This window comes from Echinops telfairi, unplaced genomic scaffold, assembly GCF_000313985.2.
Source record: "Echinops telfairi isolate 266 unplaced genomic scaffold, ASM31398v2 ScPeMD7_23;HRSCAF=83, whole genome shotgun sequence".
Lineage (NCBI taxonomy): Eukaryota > Metazoa > Chordata > Mammalia > Afrosoricida > Tenrecidae > Echinops > Echinops telfairi.
In genome coordinates this window covers 61,114,812-61,142,307 of record NW_022103920.1, presented here as the reverse complement: position 1 = coordinate 61,142,307, position 27,496 = coordinate 61,114,812, and the positions used below count along the sequence as shown (strand labels likewise).

At 41.5% G+C, this 27,496-nt stretch overlaps 1 protein-coding gene across 4 annotated transcripts in view; it reads right to left on the bottom strand.

Annotated features, from left to right (window-relative positions):
- Positions 1 to 27,496, bottom strand: part of PPP1R9A (protein phosphatase 1 regulatory subunit 9A) — a 337,964-nt gene that overhangs the window by 142,876 nt on the left and 167,592 nt on the right. For all 4 annotated transcript variants that reach the window (XM_045288700.1, XM_045288701.1, XM_045288702.1 and 1 more), the window contains exon 3: positions 477 to 609. In XM_045288700.1, coding sequence (XP_045144635.1) covers positions 477 to 609 — 133 coding nt within the window. The remainder of the gene's footprint in view (positions 1 to 476; positions 610 to 27,496) is intronic.

The window sequence follows — 27,496 nt, the reverse complement described above, 5'->3', positions numbered from 1 at the left end:
CTTTCCTGTCCTCCTTCCCTTCCCCCTCTCTCCACTTGGACCACCAAGCTGGGCTGACGTGAGCATTGCTACCATGCAATGTGTCTGACTGCATTATTGTAATATCTCTCCTCTACCTCTCATGCGCTCGATGACTTTAATATAATACTTACATATCTCAACCGTACACTTGTGCATTACTGAACCTGTAAGTAGTAGCAGTGGGGGCTGGTCCCCACCTCCCCCAACAAACCTTATACTACACCTCAGAGCTCCACCCCCCACAGCCATTTCATAGTTTCAGTAGCTGTGGAAGAGGAAGGAGTCTTTCAATCCACTGTCAACCTAGAATTCACTTCAACTATTTATGAAATTAGAGGCTCCACAAGAACTATGCTGTTGGACAATCACGGGACGATGCCTACTCTTGAGGGAAATAAATGATTTCTTTCTTATCAACGCAACTGAATAGAAGGAACATTACAGAAAGCATATACCTTTCTCTAGCTCTACGGGGAAAAGTTCCAGTTTTTCTACCCGTTTCTCAAGTTCATACTCGGCTGAAGCAGCTACAGGGTCCACTTCCTCATTCCTCCTGTCGTAGTCCTCGTTAGAGTAGGTGTTGAAAACCTGTTTAGGAGAAACGGACAAATTACATAAGAGAATCCAAAAAGGACCAGTTTCTCAAAGGAAATATCATCTAGGCAACCAAACTTAATAAAATGCAAGCTGACTTTCTTTTTAATGTTTTCCTTTAAAAGTATTTAAGAGCTCGAGAAAATGAAGTGAATAGAAGAAAAAGGGTTTGCTGACAAAGCATTAAGTTATCCCACCACTTCCAATCATTCAATGGATTTTTTAGTAGCCATAGAATACATTATTTGAGTGGCAGTTTCATTGTCTTTTTTTTTTTTTTTCATGTGGAACTTTTTTTTTTTTAATTAATCAATTTATTGGGGCTCATACAATTTATCACAATACATAGATCAATTGTGTAAAGCACATCTATACATTTGTTGCCCTCATCATTCCCAAAATTCTCTTGCCTCCTGGGTTAGTTTCATTGTCTTGTATAAATTCAGACGATAGCATATCAGTAGAGCAACATGTCTTGAGGCTATCAAAAGCAAAGAACCTGACCAAAATCGCTTTATGCTATGATATATACTAGCCAAGAAATTGTACTGTGCCAGGAATCTACTTAAATTATGGGCAGCACATTTCATCTATGAGTTCTGCATCAACAGATTCAACTAACTGCAGATATGAAATATTTGGGCAGGGGGGGACCCAAAAAATATCATTTGAGTTTGCTATGTGTGGACTAAAACCACAGAATGTGATGTAGGCGATCCTGTTGAAGCACCCTGTCTGTTTCCAGATCCTCAGCACTCTTTTGAGCACCGTTCCCCTTGACTCACTCTGAGTGAAAGTGGACTCTTTGTCCATTTATTACTTGTGTCCAGTGCACCCTTTGTTTCTGCATTAAGTGGTCATTGCTATCCCTCAAAGGCTAAGTACGAAAAAAGCATGCTATTTACATAGTATTTATACTGTATTATGCAAACTCACTGCCAGCTCGTCAAATATGATTCATATCAACATGACAAGACAGCAAATTGGCATGGGGGTTTCCAAGACTGTAAATCTTTTTTTTCTTTTAATCATTTTATTGGGGGCTCATACAACTCTTATCACAATCCATACATACATCCATTGTGTCAAGCACATTTGTACATTTGTTGCCCTCATCCTTCTCAAAACATTTGCTTTATACTTGAGCCCTTGGCATCAGCTCATTTCCCCCCTCCCTCCCTGCCCCCACCTCACAAACCCTTGATCATTCATAAATTATTATTATTTTGTCATGTCCTTTACTGTCCAACGTCTCCCTTCACCCACTTTTCTGCTGTCCGTCCCCCAGGAAGGGGGTTATATGTAGATCCTTGTGATCGATTTCCCCTTTCTCCCCATCTTCCCCTTCCCCTCCTGGTATTGCTACTCTCATTATCTGTCCTGGATTCCCTGTGTTCCCACTTCTTATCTGTACCTGTAAATCTTTATGGGAATAGAAAACCTGGTGGTTTCAAACTGCTGGCCTTCTGGTTAGCAGCCAAACCCCCAACTCACTATGCCACCAGGGTTCCTTTAACATTGTATTAGAAATTGTAAATGGTCTAGAAATGAATTGAAGTCTACAAAAGAGTTTGCATGGGTTATATGCATAAGAACTGAACCCTTTCCTCAGGCCATTTCAGACCCAGCAACCCTGAGGGCAGAGTAGAACTTCCCCTTTGGGCTTCGGAGCGTATAAATCTTAGAGGAGAAGAAGAAAGCCTCATCTTTCTCATGGAGCCAGCTGGTGGTTTCAAACTGTGACCATTCAGTTAACTGTCCAAGGTGTATGCAAGGCTCCCCGTTTTATATACGGGACGTGAGTATCTGTGGACTTTGGAATCTTGTACGGCAAGCGGGGTCTGGAAACATTGTCCATTGGCAGGGCAACTGTATAGAATGATTAAAACTGATTTCAAACTGAACTAGGATGTTTTAAAGTACTGCCATATCTAATTAGGTTTGAATATAGATTTTCATTAAAATCTTGTTAAACCTTTCCATGAAATAAATGACTATCAAAATATTACTCATGAGCTGAAGAGTGAATGATTTTTCTTTGTAACCTAAATCTTTTAAGAGGCCATTAAATTTGGCCTGCAGATGTAGTCATAAGAACCGATGATCCTCATCCCTGCTGAAATATTTTATCTATTGGAAAAAGAACTGAAGGTATGTATCAACTCTCTCTGAACACAGCAAAAAAATACCTGAAAGGAATATATACTTAAACAAGCACAGTTAATTTTTAATAAAAACTGATACTTTCAATTAAATTCCATAATTTTCTAGAAACAATACCTGAAAAAGTGAAAACTCAGCAATGTTTCTGAAGCACCTTAAAAATCTCTGAATAGGAAGTGTTTAAAAAGTAATACTGACATAGCACTTGTGGTGGTTATATAATCTGCTGTCAATTTGAGAGGATTAAGAGTGAAGGGGTACAGTTCAGCCTGTTAGTCAGGTTGCAGCTTGATGACCTTATTTGGAGCCGCTAAGGAGATAAAGAGGTGGCTGGAGGCGGGACACACACTCACCCCCTGGGAGACATTGCAGCTGAGAAGACACATGGAGCTATGCTAATGCCCTGAGCTGGAGGAGCCACGTGGAGACCCCTGCCAGCACTGAGATGCCTCTACTGCCACTGGACCCACAAGACTCCCCACCCACTGGTTTGTGATCTTCCTGCATTCGGCATCATTGCATGTGTTTCATGAGTCTGAAGAGGACTTTATAGATTGGTATCCAATATATGGGCTAATATCAGATTTATGGACTTGATCTGGACTGGGCTGGGATGTTTTCTTAAAGTACAATTACTTTTTATAGAAAACTCTTTCTTAGACACACATGACTGTCTATGAATTTGTTTCTCTAGTCTACCCAGACTAATAAAACCCTTAAGTAGAAGTCATACAAGAAGTAACACTGAAATTAAAAGAACAGAAGGTCACAGGGAAATCAGGTTTATCTGTCAGTCTGTGGTACTGTGGTGACTTGCATTTTGCTGTGATGCTGGAAATGATGCCACCCACGATATTTCAAATACCAGCAGGCTCATCCATGGGAACCAGAAGGATTTCTCCCAAGTTGGTTCCCCCAAATATATGCCAAACTTAGCTGCTTGCTACATGTGGCGAATGACTATACACTTGGAGGTCAACAGAAGTAGGTCGGGGGTTATTCTCCCTAAGGGTTATCAGACATCTAGGGGTTCTCAAACTATGGCCCACAGGCCACATGCAGCCTGCCGAGAACATTTATCCCCTGCCGGGTGTTTGTGCCCCGTTTTGTTTTTTTGAAAATAAGATATGTGCAGTGTGCATAGGATTTTGTTCATAGTTTGTTTGTTTCTTTAACTATAGCCTGGCCCTCCAATGGTCAGTGAACTGGCCCCGTTTAAAAAGTTTGAGGACCCCTGATCTAGATGTTTATCACTGTTTATCCCACACATGGCCCCCAACGTGGGGTTGCAGTGAGCATGCTACCATGAATGGTGTCTGACTCCATTACTTCAATCTCTCTTCTATCTCTCATGCTCTCTATGGCTTCATTATAATCTTTACTTTTTATCGCCGTACAATTGCGCCTACCGGACCTGTGATAATTTGTTGGGAGCCCTCCTTTCCCCCCTGGATCAAAGCCTAGCAAGCCAACTGAGATTGCTAGCAATGCTTTAAAATCTGCATTGTTAAAACAGAAGGGAGAGAAGAGGAATCTTATGTATGACAAATTTCATTTGGTCATTCTCACCAAAAAAATTTTCTCCTCGTTAAAAGTTTGTAACAAAATTAGGGTAAGTAAGCACATTTTAATGTCTACAGAGAAAGCTGATCCTAAGGAGTCCCAAGAAGATGGAAATTGCGTTTGGGATCCAGGTCCATCTGTCACCCGGAGAAAGGGCTATACATTTATGTTGTTGCAGAATACAGCTGATGGACTCCCCTGAGAAGGACGCAACCATGTTTGGAGAAAGATAAAGGATATGAAGGAAGCACAAAAGCTTAATCATAATTCTTTTTTCAGGTTACTGACACCCCGAAGAGAGGGGATATTTGTTTATATTTCACAGACAAAGGAGATAGGTGGACTTCTCTTCAGCCAGCAAGGTCCAGAAGAAAGGAGGGAAGCTGATGCGTGACCTGACCCTGTCCTGCTACTGAAGCTATCCAAAACGTCAAGAAGACCTCGCAGATTCCTGGGAATGGCGATCTCTGACTGCTGAGATATTTCTTCCATTGCTGATGCTGTCTAAGGGATACTCTGGGACTCTATCATAACTGAACATTTTATACCATAGTGACTGGACTATTACAACAGACTGTTCTTTTGCTGGAAGATCAAGATTTTGGACTTGTCAATTAATGCTATTATGTTATTACAATGTTACTGATTTTTGTATAATTCCTTACCCATATAATAAGACGTTACATGATTGGGATTTGATTATGAGACATTTGCAAGAGTTTAAGGGAAACATTTCATCAGATGTGCTTTAGCTAAAAGGATATTTTCTATACATTCAAGGGTGGATTTAAGACATTCCACTCGTTGAGGTATTTAAACAAGTGGTGGATGGCACAGAAAGAGGCTGGATCCCACGCACTTGGGTTAAAAGCACTTCATGTAGCTTAAGTTCCAGCCTGACTGTGTTGTTTATCATCATAATTTGGATGCTTGCAGTCTCGTGTCGCTTCTATAGGAAGCTAAGAGATGTGAAGAGAGACCATGTTGCCTCCGTGACACTATTAAATCTTAAACGTAATGCAGAAGGGGGAAATGTGGGATACTAGCACTAAGGGAAATAGAACTGGGGCTTAATCCCTGACGGGTATGGAGGGAATCAGGAAAGCCAGTGTTCCATGGTAGGAAAGCCGCCACTCTGGTAGTTGGAGATATAGTCCAAATACATTTTCCTGCGGTAGTCTATCGTTTCCACAGTTTCTGCCCTTAAAGCTGTGCTGCCTAAAGTGAGCACATGGTTGATTCCATCTCCCTACAGTAGCAGATGCTCCTAGTCAGTCTATTTCTTCCCATTGTGGCATCCAGCCCCTCTCATACCTTCCTCTGATAGCAGATGGGCTTAGGGGGACTTTATCCTACATGCCTGGATTCAAAATGTTTGCTATATGCCTGACTTTTTGGCTATATTCATTTGGTCATTAAATTTGTCTTGACAGCTTTCAATGTACAGAAAATAACCATGTAGCCACTGTGGCTCTTTTGAATTTTATATATAAAACAAAAGGGGGAATTGTGGGAAACAGAAGGATTTCTCCTAAGTTGTCTCCCCCAAATATATGCCAAACTCAGCTGCTTGCTACATGTGGCGAATGACTATACACTTGGAGTCAACAGAAGTAGGTCAGGGGTTCTTCTCCCTGAAGGTTATCAGGCATCTGGAGCAAGCAGTCACCACTGTTTATCCCACACTCATCCACGGTGAACATGTCGCAGTGGCACTTACAGACTAAGAACAGACGAGAGAGAAGGAATAGGCTATCCAATCTTTGAGAGGTTAGCTTCAGAAAACCCAACGCATAGCAGCAAATGTTGTCAGATACAGTGCTCTGAGATGAGCCTCTCAGGTCAGAAGGTATTCAAAACAGAAGGGAGCTTCCTTCTCCAAACAGAGCCCACCTTACAGCAGCGGGTGGAACAGCAATTTGGGGAACTTCATTCCAACTGACTTGGTATGAGTCGAAATGTGAAGAAAGAGCTGCAAATAACCGGTCATAATTGGAATGTGGAATGTTAAGAAGCATGAATCTGGGAAAACTCGAAATCGTCAAAATTCAAACGGACTGCATACAGACTTAAATCCTAGGCAGAATGTGATAATATTGGCCATTTTGAAATCAGACAATCACAGTTTACTATGTTGGGAATGAGAAATTCAAGAGGAATGGTGAATTCCTCATGAAAAAAGAACCCCATTTCAAACTCCAGCTAAAAGTGCAATGCTGTGTGTGATAGGAGAATACTCACACCCCTCCAAGGATGCCCTTGGCTCTGTAGGACAAAAGCCCGGTGACTGTCAAGTCCAGGGACTGTCAGACCCTAAGCGACTCGAGGGCAGTGAGTGACAACCGCAGCGAGGCAGCTCTACTCGCCCGACAGTCACCAAGTCGGAAGCAAGGCAGTGGCTCACAATCAAACACTAGAGCACGTGCACGTATTGCTTCTCAGAAACACTGACCACTTGAGAAGTTTACAAGGCAAGATGGTCTGGGGAGGGAACCTGGAACTATCTGGGATTTGTGTCTTCCGTGGCCTGAAAGTCACGAGTAAGCTGAGAGGACATGATTCTTTTAGGGTTTTCCCCCCATCCCCTTCTACTACTATGTCGGTAATTATAAAACCAGGATGTAAAACAGTAGTCACTGTGGAACATAGCTCAGTTTTGCTAGAACACGTTGTTTAAGGTGATTTCAAAAGTAAATATGGGAGAACTGTGATAAATAAGCATATGTTTAAATTGACACCTTCCTGCTTTTGCAGGATCCAAATGCTCTGTTTATCAAAAGATGCTTTCTCGGGCTGTGCTCATCCATTATGCTCATTACTTATCTAACATAAAACCAAATCAATGAAGCAAATCTTAAAAACTACAAATGGTATATTTTAAAAGGGTGTGTAGCAAATAGAAGTATAGAGGCATCTATAACACAGCTTGTAATCATCATTTAATTCCATGGAAAGGAAATAATGTGAGATATTGCTCATCTCAGCTCTCACACAATTGGGCAAATTATAAGATATAAAAGACAAGTAGAATGGAAAAGAAGACTCAAATTTCATTGTTTATAGACTCACCTATAGAAAAACTAATATAAATAATGAGTTTAACAAAGTAACAGAATTTTCAAAAATCTATATATAAACAAAAAATAGCTTTAGAAAATGTAACCAAAACACTCCAGAAACTACAAAATACCCAAGAATGATTAACTATCAGTGTACAAGAATGTCTTCCTCAATAAAATATATCTGAAGAATTCAAAATAGCCTGAATAAATATTACTGCCATACTTTGGTCCCGGATTTAACAATCTTAATCTTGTAAACACTACTACCATGCACAATTTTTGTAATAAATATCTGTATCCCATTTAATGTATGAATTCAAGAAAGTTAAAATCTCACCCAGGTTTTTTCATTAGCCTGGTGATTAACAAGCAGTTTAAAAAGGAAGAATTTGGAAACAGACCATATATGGGACAGAAGTAGAACTGTTTTTATTTTTCTACTTTGTTTTCTTGTTGTTTGCAGTAGTAATTGTTGGTTATTTTGGTTAGCTACCTGAAACTTTATTATGTAAGAATAGGAAAATTGTAAATGAAATCTAGGCAGTGCACTATTCCTACAGCAGCCACAGGAGAGTCCCTCCTTTACCAGGTTATCCTAGGCCATGGCAACATCTAGCCCTCATAAGAACTGGAAATTAAAAAACAAAAACAAATGAGTATTTTTCCCATCTTGCTTCCGACACAGACAAGCATCCTGGATGATCATGTGCAGAGTTAAAGCTAAAATTTAACACATGCTTTTTTCCTCCCCAAACAATAGTCTTGTAATTAAAATCACTAACAACATCAGTGCTAGGTGATTAGGGCTTTGTGCTTTAAAGCAATTATGAAATTAACCTGGTAATTCAACCCAATACAGATTAGAAGTAGAGAATGCCTGATAATTCTAATTCACGATAGAGATATACATATACATGCATGTGTGTACACATTATACATTTGGGTAGGGGGGGAGTTTATCACCACTTCTAAAATTAGCCAGGAGAAAAACAATAATTTATTTAAAAGTTAGGACCCAGACACTCTTTTTCCTCTTAAGTGTTACCTGTGTGTGTGTTTGTGTGTGTGTGCATTTTTCTATTGCTGCACAGGATAGTAATATAAATGCTCTGTGGACGTGTTTATTGAAGACTGGATAGGAATACAGTCTATTTCGGTATTAGCACTTATGTTTGATCAAAACAGTCCAAAAAATGTTATAGGCTATAAAGGTTATTTAGCTCGAACTATAGTGGATAACTTTAGAAAATGTTTCTCAAATATGTAAACAAGAAAAAAAATTCCACTTGCCAAATTATTGGAATTTATTGCATTAAGATTATGCTATTCAAGTTTTCTTAAAATATTTCATTTGTGAAACAGCTAGTTATCTACATTTCTATAAAAGAGAAATTTAAGAAGTGAAGTCTTAGACACAATTCGTCCTCTCCCACTTGAAAAGCACAAATATTAAAATATTAGCTGAATAAAATGAACGTATTGACCAGTTTCTACGGCATCCGGCTGGGTACAGCATCTAAAGTGGGATTTAGATGAACGGCATCATGCTTCTGACATGTGCTGCAACTCATGTAGAAGTAGGCAGTATTCACATGTCAGTCTATAGTCAAGAGAGGTCTTTCTACAAAATGTGCCAATGCTCACACCTGAACTCACTTAGACATCACCGATGTAGTACATGAGTTTCTACACAACAGATTTTCGATGATGACATGTGGCGCTCAACGTTTTGGAGGTGAACGTGCTTGTCTGTTGCTCAGAAATTCATTTCCGTACCTAACACTTGGAATGCAGTTCCGCTATCCATTCTCTGCTTTCCATAAGTGGCACTTCGTTGGCACCACGTAATTATATTGTGAAAAGCCTTCAGATCACTTGATTCATATAGTTTGTTTCTGTGGTATTCCAGTAACAAGACACTATTCTCCAACACTTCTTAGTTTGAACAAATTTGAATATCTAAACATTTCCCAAAAAGAGCAGTGGAGGAGTCCAAAACATGTGGTTAAAAATACCCAAATTTTCCTTCGGTGGACAGTATTAGGGACTCCAACTCCAACCAGCCCATGGGGAAAGGCACCCTGCAGGCCACAGGAATCTGGATGGGGGGAACAGAGGAAACTCATCCACTAATGACAAGAAACAGAGACTCAAGATTCGGCGCCATGTTAGTCATCGCATTTTGTCCTGACGTGCTATAACGAAACCCAAGCCTGACATCAAGAAATCCTGCTTGTGCTGGACTACGAACTGCAAGGTCAGAGGTTCAAATGCACCATCCAATTTGCAGGACAAAGATGAGGCTTGTCTGCTCCCACAGAGATTACAAGGCCTCACAGCTGACAGGAAGACAGTGCGTGGATATGCTTGACGTCATGCAAGAAGTGCTATGTTCCCCATCATCTTGAGGTAGTCCCATAATAGTATTTCTGAAATTTAAAATACTAACAGAAGCAGTGACATAATTCTCTTAACCCACAAAAATCAGCCTTTTCTGATTTCCAAGCATGTTTTCTTCTTTATCTTCTTTTTGAAAGAGAGAGATGTCTTCTATATTTGTGATTAACTGGCTTTATTAAGTCTTTTTAATTTTTTTTCAGAAACATTTTATTGGGAGTTAATACAGATTTCATATAATTCCATGGTTCAATCAATTAAGCAGTATTTTACAATTGCAAACACAATCTAAACATTGTTGTAGCAATGTTTTCAAAACATTTTTTCCTGCCTGAACTCCTTAACATCAGTTCCCTTTTAATGCCCCACCACCACTGTAAACCCCCCCACCCCCGAAACCCTTATTCTACTTGTCCCTACTGGTTCCTCAATCTTGTGTTTCATATACGGAACACAGAAAAACATGTTACAATATTTCAAGAGGGTTATCCCCAATGACATAACCCATCTGAGATAAACCCCACTAGGAACAAACAAACAACAAAAAAAGAAAGAAAACGTTGAAAAACAGATCAGGTCTAATGTGCATCGGAGGGGGGGATCAACTAACAAGGTTTGAACTGTTCAAGGTCAGGTTTAGCATTTTGATCTTCCATTGTCATATCTCCAATGCACCCAATTTGTAATCACTTTCCTCCCATCCCTCTTTTAAGGATAGAGGGACTTAAGCTCTGGTAAGTCTTTGATCTCTAGCTATGATTGTTTTTTCCAACAGTCTTTTGCATGTTGAATAAGATTACGTTTTCCAGTAGCTGGAGATATAACCACCCACTGTGTTGCCATGGACTAAGAGATTATTTCTCCGTGGATTTTTGACACATCATGAGTTCTGCAGCACTGCACACTGAGATTCTCTGGATGGCTAAACTCCAAGAAGGGGAGAAAGGATTGAACCAATAATGTTGCCAAAAAAGGTCTATTTCTGTAAACTGTTTCACTACTCTACTTTATTGACATTAGTAGGTATAACCTATTCAATAAATGGCATGGGGAAAATGAAGCTACCAGTATTTGTCCATTAAAATACATTTCTATTTCTTACCACCAACCAAAATTCAGGTCAGTTAAAAAATTTATTAACTACCAAAATACCAAAAGAAAATGTAAGCCAATGTTTAATTAATTTTAGGCTATAGAAAGACTTAATAAAACACCACATATCCTAAAAGTTGTAAAAGAAATAAACACTATTTATTTTTTTAAATAAATAAATACTCTTAACTACTATATAACACACACAATAGTGAAGCCATTAAAGAAAAAGGCAGACATTAGCAGGAAATGTTAGGTAGTTAGAGGTAGAAAGTCCTGCCTTCCCCCCTTACAGGAAGTTGGAACCCAATAAAGGCTAGAGGGCATGTGCAAATTCAGGACTCTGAGTCAGGAACCCTGTACACCTGGGTGGGCCTCCAATCTAGACCAGGTGGGCTTAACTCAGCCAATGGGGTCAACTAGTACCATTGCCCATACCTCCCAGCAGAAAGTCAGGCTGCAACCTGGAGACCACAGCCTCCTTTCCCAACTGCTCCTCCACCCTCCGGCTCAGCCAAGCTACAGGGTGTCTCGCTCTCGCTCTCGCTCTGGCCTCACGTGTGGGGGTGCAGTGCCAGGAGGGTGACCCTGAGCTGCTAACAGCAAGTTCAGCAGTTCAAAACCACCAGAAATCCTTGAAAGAAAAGTGAAGCTTTCTACTCCCTTACATAGAGTTCCAATCAAATTCCAAACTCATTGCCATCGAATCGATGGCGACCCATCGTGGCCCTGTAGCACAGGGTAGAACGTCGTCTTTCTCCCAGAGTGGCTGGTGGTTTCACAGATCACAGCCCAACTCCTCAGGAGGACGTCGCCAGGGCTCGTCTGTAAAGAGTGACAGTGTCAGAAACTCACAGGGACAGTTCTACCCTGTGCTGCAAGATCACGATGACTTTCCATCAACTAGATGGCAGTGAGTGTGGTTTTAAGTTTATTTTAGCTCTGGAGGTTCTAATATCCATTCCAATGGCTACGTAGAACTCACAGACACAATTCATGATTAAAGACTTTATTAAGGAAGTGAACAAGTTGTAATGCCGGGGAGGAATGCTAAGAACATGTTTATCGGGGCATGTTACAACGTTCTTTCAGGTCTGCTTAATAAATGCACCAAGGGGCATACCACTCCACGGTCAGCCTCAACCTGAAGGCGTTCAGCTTAAGCTCCAAGGGTCAGTAAACACAGCTCTGTGCAGGCAGTGTCCAGAGCCACCCCACTCCAGTAAGCCTTAGCCCAAAGGCACTCAGCTCCACCCGATGGGTCAGCAAGCCCATCCTCCTGAAGGAAATGCCCAGAGGCACCCACCCACCAGTCAGATCCAGCACAAAAGTCCTTGGCTTTACTTGCTCCTTGCATTGGGAATCTACCACTGTGTTCCCTGCTCCGGCTCTGGGTTCTGCTACTGCTGTTCTTCTGCTCCAGCTGTCTTCTGAACCACGAGGTTCATTCACTGTACAGGGATCTCAGGTTCAGAGGCTGTACTCTACTCCTAGCCTTTCCTGACGAGCCTTCCTCCAGCTTCTCTGACATGCAGTAGAATGGCATTCCCAGGAACCCTGGTCACAAAGACTCACACATCAATCCTCTCAGCACCACCCCCACCTTCTTACCAGACCCCATGCAGAGAAAGGTCATTTGGTGGGTGTTAGAGACTGGCTGGAAGAGCCACACTAAATAGTTTAGTGCCCCTGCACTCCAAACCCCATTGGGGAGGTTCTACCCTGTCCTATAAGATTGCTATGAGTTGTAATCTAATTGATCGCAGTGAGTTTAGGTTTGGGTTTGTTAACACTTTGTAGGGATCTTTGTGGAACAAAGTTATAGCTACTGGCTGCTAACCCAAAGGTCTGCATTTCAAACCCACTAGTCACTCCTTGGGGAACAGACGGGGTAGTCTAGTTCCATGAAACTTCACAGCCTGGGTAATCCCAGGCGGCAGTACTACTCTGTGGGACAGGGTCACTATAAGTCAGCAAGAACAGAATGAATGTCAAAGCTGTTTTGTTAGTATCACCATTTTAAATGGACCCAAAATGCCATATCTCCTAAGTAGTTAAAGAAATAAAATGTGCACAAAGATGTAGGTATGAAGGAGTTCGATGCAACACTGTCTTTATTAGCCTTCAGTGAAAATTTACCTAAAATTCCACCAATAGAGAAAACAGCTTAAGAAATTATCGCATCCAAGTATGTACTTCAATGGCGTGGCTCAAAGCTCTTCTTTTACTGACATAGAAAACTCTCCGATATATTATTAGAAACAGAAGGAACAAACCACAAAGCAGTGTGTGTGTGTGTGTGTGTGTGTGTGTGTGTGTGTATGTGTGTGTGTGTGATGGGGGAGAGGGGGGTATATCCCAATTTTATTCTATTTAAGGATCTCCTAAAATCCTTAGATGTATAACTTTTGCCAAATTGTAAATCACTCTCAGCTTCAGTTTCCTTATTTACCAAGTGATTAACAATAACTCCTACTTTATAAGTTTGCTGTGAAAATGAAATAAGGTAATCCATGCAAGGAGAAAGTTTCCCAAGGTAATACAGGAAAAAAAAATAGTATCATCAGATACCTACCATTCATCTCTTTATCTATAAACAAGATTTCAATATTTCATTTCCTGTTTTTCACTGTGTCTCTTAAACAAAGATCTATATAACAAATGTGCTATTGAAATGTAAATTGGCCTCCAAATCCCTGCATGCGCTTAGAGCAATGAATATCATCAGAGAATGGTTCATCAGCCCCTCTGCTTTCTTTCTGCTCTGCCTTGACCAGGAAAATCTCGTAAAGGAAAGGAAAATTGGCACAGGTAAATAAACAGGTCTTCTCTCACCTCTGTGGTACTGATTCTTTCAATGTTCTTACCGCCAGTTATCTCTACGTACACTACTTAATTTCTTTTTTACATTTTAATCAAGCAATAATCAGAAAGCATCAAGATATTATCGTAAAACCATAAAATCTAAAGGCTAACTGCACCCAAGGCCATGATCACAACACACACACAGACATTTTTGACTGTTGCTTGTTTGATAATTTTGTTCAGTTACCTTGACATGGCTTCTGTGTTGTTTCACTGAGAAAAGCAAACAAGAGGATGTTTAGATTTAAGGCTCCTGGTTTCAGAGCCAACAAAAGATATTCTGTTCCTTGATCAAAGAAAACAAAACAAGGCTTCACCCACTGCTTCACAGCAGAGGAGGCTTTCAGGGGTAACAAGCTTAGGAAGAGACTTAGCAACTCCATTCCTGACAGAGCAACCCAAGGCTAGGAAAAGCAAATAAAGTAAAACTGTGCTTATTAGATTTCAACTAGAATCATTACCCATTTTACAATTAACATATTTGTAATTTGAGCTGTAACACCTTTTTCCCTTTCAAATCAACAGCAATACTTTTTCAACAAGGAAAAAAAATCTTTTTCTTTCACTTCCTCCTTGTGACACATCGTCTTTAATCAATGAAGTCAAAAGCCATTCTCCGCTGTCTATACATATGGACTGGAAGGAACCACCCACAGTGCTTCCGACAGGGTCTCGGCCCGGCTGTGGTCTGGGATCTGCTTAGTCTTCCTGACCCATAAAGATGGAAACGCCCAGCGTCCAGCGTGCTGCGTTCCAAGTGATGGTCTGGACATCAGCCAAGTCTTCACAGGCGGCCTCCAGGCCACTGCTTCTCACTCTTCCTAACGCCGCGACCCTTTCGTGCAGGCCCCATGCTGCTGCTTCATCAGCGTCATTTCGCTACTGTTATGAATCGTCATGTAAATATCTGATATGCAGGACTGTAGTTTCATTGTTACAAATTGAACACCATTAGAGCAGAGTGATTAATCAAAAATTTAATGATATATTATTAAATATTTACTTCTAGTGACTAATAAATGAAAGTTTGTCTTGAAGCATGGTGTAGCATGGGTCACAGTCTTCACACCGGGTACTCACTTGTAAGTGGGCGTATCTGCGTGTGGGCGGACCTGCCTGGAGACTGAGAGAGGAGCAGTGGGTGTCTCAGTTCCTGAGACCATAGGAAATAGGTGTTTTCTGATGGTCTTCGGTGACCCCTGTGAAAGGGTCGTTTTGACCCCCAAAGGGGTCGCGACCCACAGGTTGAGAACCACTGCTCTAAGAGGCTATCCTCATCATAAGCATCCTTGGCAGAGAACTAGCTCACCTTCATGGCACTGTAGAGGTTCGACTAGAGAGACTATTGAAACTAGTGGAGTGAATTCTAACTCATCGAGACTGTGCGCCAGAGTAGAACTGCTCCATTGGGTGTCCGAGGCTGGAAATCTTTGCAGAAGCAGATTTCCAGCCACATCTTTCTCCCACGGAGCAGTTGGTAGCTTCAAACCACTGACCTCCTGATTGGCAGTCCAACAGCCACCAGAGTTCCTAGCAAAGAAGATAGTTTATTCTTTAGAAACTTAACAACAAATCTGTTATTCCTGAGGAAGGACTAACCCAATAGTCCTAGGGAAATGCATAACCTCAGCTTTTATTTCCACCACCCCCCCCCCCCAAACACATAAGTCACTTCCATGATTTGCGATAGGAAATTTCTCAAATGCCTAGTGTAGGCCAGGGAGTATGTTAGGCACTTGCTGGTAAGTGAAGTAAGCCAAACTGGATTCTACAATTGCCAGATCTTTTTGGAAGAACATTGGTAGTCTCTCCAGAGTCAAAATGCTAAGCTCTGTGAAAACTGTCAGCTGCCTGGGCCTCTCTGGGCTCAGATTGCTATGTACAAAATAAGAAAGCAAGACTTACCCTAACACGCAGGCTTTGGGATTCTGGGAGTCCTAATAAAAATTCCTGTCACTCCATATTACTGTGAGGATAGTTCCTTCACGATTAACACTTTCTGAGGGTAACAAATAAACCAGGAATTCTTATTTATGGCAAAAATCAGCTGTTTTGCTTTTTAAACATTACCATATAAACATGCAATTCCATGTACTCTTTTAGGAATGGATCATTTAAGAGATATTTCCAGCTAAATGATATCCTTGTGTGTTCTACATAGCTAAACTCATATTGATTTTCACACCGTGACAATAACAAAAGAATCACTTTACTGCTCTCAGTCAAACATGGCCTAAGAAGGAGCCAAGACCAACCTGCTCGTATAAAAGAAAGTACTCATTAGCAGGTGGTTTCTGAGCGACGCCCTGCGTAAAGGCACTAATGAATAGATAGAACCCTTACACTCTCAAATCTACATCATGACTTAACTGTAGAATGAGTCAACACCAACATATAAATAATATACCTATTTTAAAAAGTAATATGGAACTAAATTCTAAACCAAACTCACTGCCAAGCCAAATGATGCTTTTTATCACCTTCTACAGTCTGATTTTATTACCTTCTACATCCTGAAAAAGTGCAATCAGGATGCACTGATAATTCCTAACACTTGGGACGCAAAAAGTAGAAACAGAAAAAGATCATATGCCCTTGAAGACAGAGATGACACCAGACATGCACGATGGAAGACCTGCGGCATATTCATTTGCAAATAACTTTTCTGAGCAACACAAATGGCAACTATACATGAGGAACTTGCTAAGTGGAATATGTATACAAGAATCAAAAAAGCCACAGCTATGGAAAGAGGTAAAAAGAACAATTCCTTACTCTCTGTCTTCTGCCAAAGGACCCAGTCCCAGGAGTGGAAGGCAGGGCCTTGGGAAGAGGACTACACAGCATCCCTAACTTAGATGTTCCTCCGAGCTCTCCCTCTTCCTCCACTGCGGCCCTCTCGCTTGCACTTACTACGTGGTCTCTGCACAGCACAAAGAGGAGCCGTTTTCAGAAGCAGCTCTTATTACTACAGTCTTCAGGGATAATGGGGTATGCGGGACTGGAAACGGACAAATTTCAATGCAGGTTTAGGTGCTCTAAATTCGTGCTTTCATTTTTCTGGTATCATTGGAAGCTTTGTTAATTTTTGGATATCCACACATATTCATAGTATGTATTCAAATATCTATGATACAATCAAGTACTATCAGTGGCAATATTGTATTATCGATATTTTATTATCAATGGAAACACCAATCATCTCATGACTATAGATAACCAATAACCAAATATAATCATCCCAAACTAAACCCATTCCCACTGAAACAAATTCCAACTCATAGAAATTCTATAGAACAGACTGGGGTTCCCAAGATTGGAAATCTATATGGAAGGTAACTACCCAATCTTCCTGCCACAGAGCGGCTGGTGGTTCGACCTGCCAACATTTAACTACTGTGCCACTAGTTATCCTTCCAAATATTAAAAACAAAACAAAAACTCCCTGTCATTGAGTTCGTGCTGACTTATAGTGACCACAGAGGACAGAGAAAAGCGTGCCCATCAGATTTCTGAGACACCGAATCTTTTCCTGCAGAGTGCTGGTCGGTCAAACCACTCAATTTTCAGTTAGCTTGACCACGGTGCGACCAGGGCTCCTTTAGTTAAATAAAGAAGATGAAAAGTCTTCAAATTTAGAATAGTTATGGATGAGTCTGAGGTCAGATAATACTCTTTCTGTAATATCATATACTTGAGGGTAAGTCAGAACATACGGTTACTAGGGTTCAGGTTCATGTATGCACAGGTTTATTCCAAACAAAACATGTTTAAATGTGCCATGTCTCGGTGATAAGTGGATGGCGGCAGACAAATTCTCTCAACATGCATGTCTTACTTTTGTTAGCATGTCTTCATAAAAAAAATAATAAAAAATCCAATCAAAACAGTGGCTTCCAGGGATGTCTGCCGAGCCAGTTAAGTTCAAGACTGAGAGTTTGGCTCAGAAGGTTATAGAAACAGAGATTCCCACGGGGTAAACGTGATATATTTTCTTGAAATAAAAATAGGGCAATCGCAGGACGTTATTATGCAGAAGTTTTAAGAACATTAATAATTACCTTGGTAAGAAAAAAGGAGGACAGAGGTGCAGGTAGGCATTTTCCCACCATGACAATGCCCTTGCTTATTCCTCAAGGGTTGCAAGGACTATCCCAAAATAATTTCCCCGTGTTTGACCTCATCTACTCTACAGTCCAGGTCTTGCCCATTCACACTGCTTTGTGTTTCCCAAACTCACAGAATACTTCAAGGAAACACCACTTGGGGCTGCTTTGACGTGCTGTGAAGCAGGGCACAGAATTCTTTGCGGAGGGTTAAGAGACAGAGACATGGCCTGCAGAAGTACATGTGGAGGGCATGTCAAGAAGCACGGCTTCACCTTTTGATATTTTCATTCAACAAATGTTTCTATGACTTTATAGCAATATTTTTTACTTACCTTCCTAAGTGTGTGTCTATATATACTCAAAACTATTTATACATATGAAGATTTTGAATGAATATTTTTAAATAAAAAGTTTTAAAAGCTCAAATATAGAGAAATTATCAGGGTTTTTTTAAAGAGAAGGTCCTATGTCCCTTGCTTTTGACGAAATAGAATTAAATTACAATTGGTACAATTCATCTGAAAACATGTGGTTAAAGAACTTAAACAAACTTTTTGAAAAATAAGTTTAGTGTTTCCCTATTTTAAAAAAATATGCTACTAAAATAATTAAGACAAATTTCCTTCATAAATATAATCTCACTACAGCCCAATGTGGGCAAATTCTTAACACAGTGAAGCCCAAATAAATGAGGCTTTGTCCCCCGTAGGATACAATTAAAAGGAAGCAGGATGATATCACTGATGTTTATGATTTTCTTAATGTTTCTCAAATGATCACAAATACGCTTATCCATGAGCAGTTGATACCGCCTGCTTTCAGCACCACCAGACGTTGGCTTCCACCAGAGACATGTGCTCTACAAACTGACGATCTGCGCTCAGGGTGAAATAAGCTGGTGGCCTTGGTTCTGTTCCCGCCGGACAGCTGTCCTCATCGCAGAAAAATTTAACTAATTAGCACCAATTAACACTGTTGGGGGAGGGGCAAGCATAGGCAATGACCCAGGAAAATGACGGACTTCTCCTTCCCAGAAATTAATGCATGTATACAGATGTAAGTCAGCCTGTTGTAGCATTTGTCTTAGCTATTGCTGTTTGCTGCTTCTTCCTCTGCTAATGTCTGCACTGTACTTTTAAAGTCCGTAGAGGACAATTATTCTAATTGTCTAAATAAGAAAACAAATGATTGGGGGTATGTGTGCTACAATGTGTGAGAATGAAGCTAAAGAGGGAAAGGGGGGTTTGGGTCACACCCAGGCAGATTTGAGACCTTCTCTTGATTTGGGTGGGGATGGAGGGGAAACAGCAGAATTCCAGGGCTTCCACGGGTACAGAAGTTTACACTCCCTCACGTAAAGCACCCACGGGTGACTACATCCCTAGAATAAGGTGACCAGATTTTAACATTGGTAAAGCAGGACAAAAGCGGGACACCATTGATAAGACTCATATCTTAGAGAAATAGTCACATGGCAGCCGAAAACCGTATACCCTAGCTTGTCGTGCATTCTTTCCAAGAATCGGGACTTTTTAAAAACGCCGCAGGACGCAGGAAAAATTGTTAAAAATCGGGACTGTCCCGCCAAAAGCGGGATGTCTGGTCACCTTACCCTAGAGGGAAGCCTGACGATTATCATGAGAACTAAACACTAAACTCTGAGGTCTTATGAGCCTTGGGAAACACCCCCCCTCCAGGCCCAGGATTTTGCTTAGAAACAGAATAAAATAGCTTTAAAGGAGATCTTACATTCAGCTCTTACGTCATCTAAGGCCCAGTGTAGGGTAAAGCAGAAAAGCGCATTGCCAAGAAGACCTCCGAAAAATCCCCAATGATTAGCATTATCTGAGAAGAAAATAGAGATGAGACTAAAGTACCAGTCAAGAGTGAGGGGTGCCTTTGGAGCAGGGCAAGAAGGGACGGTGACAGGAAGCATCTCAGTCAAGGGTGAACAAAGCCAACTACTACCCCTGAGATACAGAGCCTGAAGAACAGGATTGCATTGACCGTGATGGTCACCTTGGTACAGTATTCAGTGATTCGGTCAAATAGTGATCAAAGGATTGCTGTATTTTGTAGATGAAATTGAAGTCCAGTACCAGTGGACTCTGTAAGTAAGGCAAATCATCACAGGTGTGCATGAGTCAACCAATCGAAAGCTCTAAGAACAAACCTCAGGTTTTGCAGATGAAGAAGAAATTCCACATGTGGGTGAGGAGCTTCCGTTTGTGCGCAAGAGTTCCAATCTGTCCTATTTGATAGCTGGTTCTATGGAGTGAGTCCCCCACAGAAGCCCCAATGCCTTACAGTGCCTCCTGGCTGTGTTCCGCTATGAAAGCTCTGACTGATACCCTTGGCCTTCTAGCTAGCTCTCCATGAAGGATCAGGGATAGTGGGGAGCAGCAGTATTTCTCACAGTTGACTGAGACCTCGAGAGGTTGCACATCAATGCAATGGGTCTTGAATAGCATTGAGAAAAGTTAAGTCAAAAATATTAGAAAACACCAGAAAAGTAATAAGAATATGTATTCCATTTCAAATAAACACTTGTACTTGCACACATATGCATCCTGAATCATGGTAATGATTTTGAGACTAAAGAACAGCAGCACTTAGGAAATAGATTTTTAAAGGTCCGGTCTACGTATAAAATCCTCATGTAATTAACATTCGCGCCTAACAGTCAAATCAAGAATACATGCACCTCAGACTCCTGAGCTCAGGAATGACAACTGTAGCCGCAGAAATAATGACCCATCCCACTTCCTCTCCTCTGGGAGCCCTTGATTCTTCTAGGACACCAGCTCAGTGGTTGATTCTGTGCTCAGTGTTGGGAATACCTCATTAATCTCGAGCCTGTGCTGTAACCAGCATAGGAGTGGTTAACACACTGGTGCAGAAGATGCTCTGGAAACAGACATTGAACACATCGAAACCTGCCTGGCAGGGAGGCTAGGAGAGTAAGCAAGAAAGGGCTTCCACAGAGACTCCCTAGAGCAGAGGCATTGGGCAGCAGCAGTCAGAGGCAGCCAATGCTGAGTGGGGGCAGTAAGTGTGTGGAAGCCATTCTAGAAGGAAGAGCAGCAATTGTGAGGCTAGGAATCAGAGGCGAGGTGAGAATAGAGCCATGGAACAGGGAGTAATTTTATGTGGCTGAGACCAGAGTAGGAAATGAGTGGGAAAAAGAGATGGATTTGAAGTCAAAGAGGGCTTCAAAAAGCACGAGGGAAAAAAGATGGAAATGAGAGCGAAGAGACCTTTCCCATGACCGAGTTGAAACCCTCACACACATTGGGAGAATTCTGCGACATGTTGTCCGTCCCCTGTGTGACGAAAGGCCATATGCAATGCAGAGTCTCTGAACACATTTTTCTTTCAGAGAAATGAGTTTTTCCAGAGCATCTGAGGGGATCACCAATGGAGACATGAGGTGGGGAGCTCTAGGAATCTGCAGCCTTCACCCTTCTTCAGGGACTGGGGTGCCTGGTCACTGACAGTGTGTCTGGTCACTCCTACCCCAGCAGAAAGAAGGCAGGGAACCGGCCACACAGCCCAGCTGAGAAGTAGGAAGATCGAAGATATCATCAATCCCACAGCCACTTGAGTAAACGGAGGCCCTGAGAACTGAAGTTCCTTTCTCCAAGGTTAGTCAGGAGTGTGACACGGGAGGGACAACAATTAAAGATCTCCCTTCACCAAACAGGAGGACCCTCGTGTGCAGTGAGTGACACTGCGGGTCTGCAGTTGGAAACCACCAGTCCCTTCCAGGACGACTTCCACACCAGGCTGAGAGCGTCCCAACTGACCAGACAGCAGTGAGTGGGATGGTGTGCCTATAACGGTTTTAGGGTGAAATGATATATGATACATGCAAACCAAAGGCCTGCTTAAAATCCAGCAGGTAAGTAGTGTGCTGCTCTCTGAAAGTGAGGGACCATATTGGAAGTTTCCAACCACCTACCCAAGGTCAAGAAATAAAAACAAAGGATGGATAATGTTCTAAAATCTCCAACGGGTTCAAATGCTGGTAGAGTGAAAAGCAAACAAACAAAAAGACACTTTTAGCAAGCATTTCTAGCATCAACTGAGACCTATACAACTAAACTTTTTAATTTAAATTCAATGTAATTTAAATTTCTCAAAGTTCATGCTTTAATTTTAAACTTTAAGCTGAGGCTAGACATGGCATAGGGGGAGGGGAACAAAATTAAACTAACAAGCAATATAGAAGCACAAATAACAAACTGTTTGGAAATGTATATATACATGAGGGTGCTGACGCCATGATACAAGAGGCTGGCTTTGTGGATAGAAACTGGAAGCAAAAGAAACTTCACTGCATTCTGGGTCACTGTGCCCGACATAAAAACCAATCATGTTTCCTCCACAAGGCAGAAAAGCATTTTCTTCCCCTCAACCTTCCACACAAACCTTCCTTTCTAGTTCAACTTTTCTGAGCACTACAGTCATATATAATTGGCTTGCTCTGTATCGTCACTAAAAATGTCAGCATGCAGCTAAATCTACAAGTGGTGTCTACTTTATGCTTTCCTTATTTATAGGTGAAACATAAAGAGGAATGCTTTATACAGGAAACGAGATCATCAGCCATCTTTGTCCAAACATGTGGAGGATCGCGCTGTCACATTACTCTTGCTGTGTTTGAAGTGAAAGCTGCCCTCACTGCCATTACCAGAGGATTGATGGTCAAGCCTGGAGATTACTGACCCTGGAATCTCACACTAGCTCCGGCCTCGCATTTCTTCCCAAAGAATTGATGGCTTTGTAAATATTGTGTTAACCACTGTGCTTCTTAAATCAATTGTCTCTGCAGCCTCATTAGCTGGAAAAGAAAGTTCAAACACTTTAGCAAATCATTCAAAGTTCTCTGGGCTTGCTGCTGTCATTATTTCCTTGCACTCTCTCACACACACACACACACACACACACACACACACACGCAGTTCCTACTTTGGACTATGTTAGCAGAGTTTTTTTTTTTTTTCTCTCTCTCTGTCTCTCTCCCCTCTTTTTCCTATTAAAATTTTCTGTAAGGTCCCTGGCGATGGATAAAGTCATGTCCATCTTTCTATCACCACTGTTCATAACGCAATGTCTTCAGAGCAATAGGTTTATAGTCTTGGGTGACACCACGCATGGTCAAATGGTAGAGCACAGTTCGCAATGTTTTTAGATCCTACTCTGACGAGTAGCAACTGGGGTCTTCAAACACTGTGAGCAGCCATCGAAGGTGCAAATATTGTGTGTCTCTCCCATCCAGGAAAAAAAGACTAAAGGAAATCAATGACATGGGAAACGATTCATCCAAAAATTAATTGACCACGTGAACCCCAGTCTCCAGAACACTAAGACCAGAAAGGCTCGATTGTCCCTGGCTACAACTGATGGACATCTGGACAGAATGGGAGAAAAATGTGAAGAAAACTCAAAAAATTATAAAATAGACCAGGCTTACTGGTTTGACAGAGACTGAAAGAACCCAACACTATCATCCTCAGACATCTTTCACGTCAGGAGCCAAATGAACTCCCATGGCTCAACTTTCAGCCAAACAACAATGCCTACTGTGAGCACCACCAATAGGGATATGCACAGTCCATAGAGCAGCCCATCATACAAGATCCAAAGGGCCAACTCTGCCCAGAGACAAAGCCCAGAAGGCAAGAATGGATAGGAGAGAAGGGTGAGCAGAAGTGGTAAATGCAGGGAGGAAATAGGTAAAGAGTTGTTATATAGTGGGAACTGTGATCAATGTCATGGATCAAAATGCATCTGAATTGTTAAATGGAAAACCAATTTGCTCCATAAGCAATCACCCAAATCATAATAAAAAGTTTTTTTTTAAATGGAATTTTTTTTTACACTATTGATGGAGTATTTGAAAATAAACACTTCTGAACAAAAGGAATCATGTCTTTCATAAGGCAAAATCGAAACCCAAATCTCAACAAGCCATACAAAAAAACTTGCAGCTTCAAAACAAAGACATTTTCAAATACGCTAAGTTTGGGATGATGTCTAGGAATCATTCATTAACCAAGTAAAGCTGATATCAAGCTCAGTTGGCGCCATCATGTGCAAGGATGTATTTCGGATGACATGACTTCGTTGCATGGTCTTCTTAGTTACATCAAAGATCACACATAATAAAAATGTATTGCACAAATAATTTGAAAAGAGAGCTCTCCACCCTATCTTTTAAAATACCAGCTTATGCCAACAAGAAATTTTACACTTCCTTTTTGATTAGTGTGATTGAATACAAAGGTCAGGGCATTTTTCAGACCTGATCTTTTAACAATGTATTGTGACTGTTACGACACAACTAAAAGCAAAACCACAGATACGTGTCCACCAGTGTTCACCGTCGTACTATTCACAGTCATCCCAAAAGTGAGAGCCACTGAACTGCCACCAACAGATGAGCGGATAAACAAAACGCCGTGCAGACCTACAACGGCACTACTCAGCGAGCAGGTGGTGTGACGTCCTGACAGAGGTATAGTGCGCGAAGCCTTGCGAATCGGACACTGAGGAAAATAAGTCCGACTTGAAAGCTCCAATGTTGTATGATTCCACTTACAGGAAGTGAATAAAATAAGTACGTGTATAAAAATTAAAGTCTCTTAGTGGTTTCCCGGGGTGGGGAGGAAGAGGAAAGGGAGTATTTGCTGAGTTTCTGCCTGGATAATGAAAAACTTGAAAATGGGTAGTGGCAATGGTTGCCTCTAGTAAATACAGCTGGTGTCACTGAATTATACATATAAAAATGGTGAAATGGCAAACAGTATATACCAGGTGACTTTCAAAAGTTCATGGAAAAATTCCATTCATGATCTTTTCATTCTATTTTACATGAGCTTAATGAAGATTCTTCTTACATACTTAGCATTTTTTTAAATTGTGTATTCGTGGGCTAGGACAGTCAGCAGTCAACAGATTTATTGATGATGAAAATGAGTCATTAGAAACATATTTTAATGCTTGATATTAAGTGCTTTAGTCAAAATGTTTAAAAGTGCTGCACTGTGGTTAAAGAAAAAAATATAATACAATATATATAGATGTAAGAAGATATAAACATATGAAAGTGTTTTTCTCTCTTTGGAACCTTGAGTGCAGCATCTGTCTTGAAGCAAATAAAGGTCAGTTAGGACATTTACTGACTACTATTCAGCAGTAACTTTTACAATTTTGCATCTGCCCATGGTGGTCTATCCTGGAGAAACTCCATTTACCTGTCCTCTCCCAACCCAAACAACAAACAGTGCCCGAGAATGCAAGTCTGTCCAAATCTGTGCCCGTGTCACCTCCGACTCCCATCAAGCTGGCACATGTGTATGTGATGGGCATGTGATGAGTAAAGTCTTCACACTTCCCTGGATCTTAGGAGTGTGGAAGCTGGTAAGAGAGTATTGATGTCATTAGACGCCTATTATCTCATGGGAATCAATCTTGCACATCCGAAGCACGCAGAAGCAAAGTTTAAACCAGAGAAGATGCGCGTGGTTCACTTTTGAAGGAGACAGGAAACACTGCCCCCACCCACCCCCAAGTTCAAAAACACTATGTTTTCAATATTTTGAAGCCTCACCGGGATGACATCTTCTAGCATGCCATGATTTCCCTGTAGTCCAGAACTCTCCTAGTCCTTTATCACGAAATCACTTAAATCCTACTTTTCATGCGTAATAGTGTGGTGCTTACATCTTATTGCACTACTGAACACCTTGAGAACAGGGTCAATATTTTTTTCTTTAGTTTAACCCCAATACACACACTGTACTTGACACAAGGGATCTGGTTCCACACAAGAACAAGATAAGAGAGTATCATAGGGAACATTTCCTGATCCTTTACCATTGTTCCGGGAATTCTGTAAGGACACGCATTTGAAGAGCTCTCTATTCATTCTTTAAATGGTTGTTGAGGTGTTCCAGATAAACTGGCAAACATGAACCGGGGAATCTTCCCTACTCCTTGGTCTACCTCACCAGCTGAGGCATTTAAGGCACCAAAGGTTCCAGCGATAGCAACAGGCAGCAGGGAACTGTGACTCAGAAGCCAGTCCTTAACAATGGCAGTAGTGGGCACAAGATACCAAGAAGCGCTCCCTGGCGCTTGGGTCTATTCCACGGTTGGCTATCACTCCATTGCACTCCACAGCCCTCTTCAGAGGAACCGCGGGGGAATGGTCAGCCGTGACGACAGGTGGACAGAGCGGGGAGCCAGCCTCTTCTGTTTACAGGCAGATAGCAGGCCTCCATGGACCCTTTCTTCAATTGTGTTTAAAAAAAAACAACCAAAAAATCTGGCGAGGCAGAGAAATGACAGCTAAGCGATAATGAGGAAATGAAGAGGAAGGAGAAAATTGTGCTACCTTGGGGATAGGTGTCTCGTTTAAATCTCACAGCAATCTCTTTTTCAGATCAGTGATCTTCAGACACACAGATGACAGGTAGTTTGCTCAAAGACACAACGTAAATACATAAGTGGCAGAATCAAAATCTAAGCCAAGGCCTGACTGAATAAGAGTTTATGCTCGCTCCCCCATAGCACGTGACTGTGATAAGGGAAATAATATTTTTTAAGTCCCAAAATTAAATGTGGAGCCTATCTGTAAAAGAAGCAATACTGACATATGCAGAAATATGTATGATCCTAATTGTGTAATACACAAGGCATTTGTAATAAGTATTTCCTAGTGCTGAGAGTATGAACAATTTTTATTTCCATATTCTGTTAGCTTTATAAATACTTTTTTTCAACTTTTACTAACTTTTATTTTAAGCTTAATTTACTCCCGAACCAGAAGTTGTTGCTTCTTCAGTTTCTTCTGGGAGATCTTTTTCTTCTGTGCATCCTCCTCTTTTGGCGGGTCAGGAACAGTGTGTTCCTCCGTCCTCCGTCCGGATCATCGCAGTGTGGCGGGGGCACCTCGGGTAGAAGTCGGCTCATCCACGAGCTCTGTCAGTCTGGTGGGGCATCTTGGGGGCTTTGTTCACCTGGATGTGCTCAATGACCAGCGCATCCGCATCGAAACCCTTGAGTTCAGCATGATGCTCTGCATTCATAAGCATGCGCAACACAAGCTCAGCACTCTCTTTGGGCCACCAACCTGGGTCCAACCCCACTGTTTTGGCCTGGGCGCACCTCTCCACCACGGGAACTTTGGAAGGACACACACTGCTTCCACAAGGGGATGTCTTTCAAATACGTGGTGGCTTTCCAGATGTGCACTCCCTTGATGGCCTGCGCAGTTTCACGGTGTTCTTAAAAAGGGCCTGAAGGCTCGACCCTCTTGATTTGTATGATTTTGTGGGGTTTTCTGTGTCAAGTGAGTAGGGAACCATTTTGGCTGCTCCCCTCAGGCGGACACAGGGAGAACTATAACTACTTTAAAAAATAGGTTTTACAAACCTTTAAGAAAAATAAATGTTACCACAAAAAAGTGGGTGAAGGGAGACGTCGGACAGGGCAAGATATGACAAAATAACAATTTATAAATTATCAAGGGCTCATGAGGAAGGGGGGAGCGGGGAGGGAGGGGAAAAATGAGGACCTAATGCCGGGGGTTTAAGTGGAGAGAAAATGTTTTGAGAATGATGA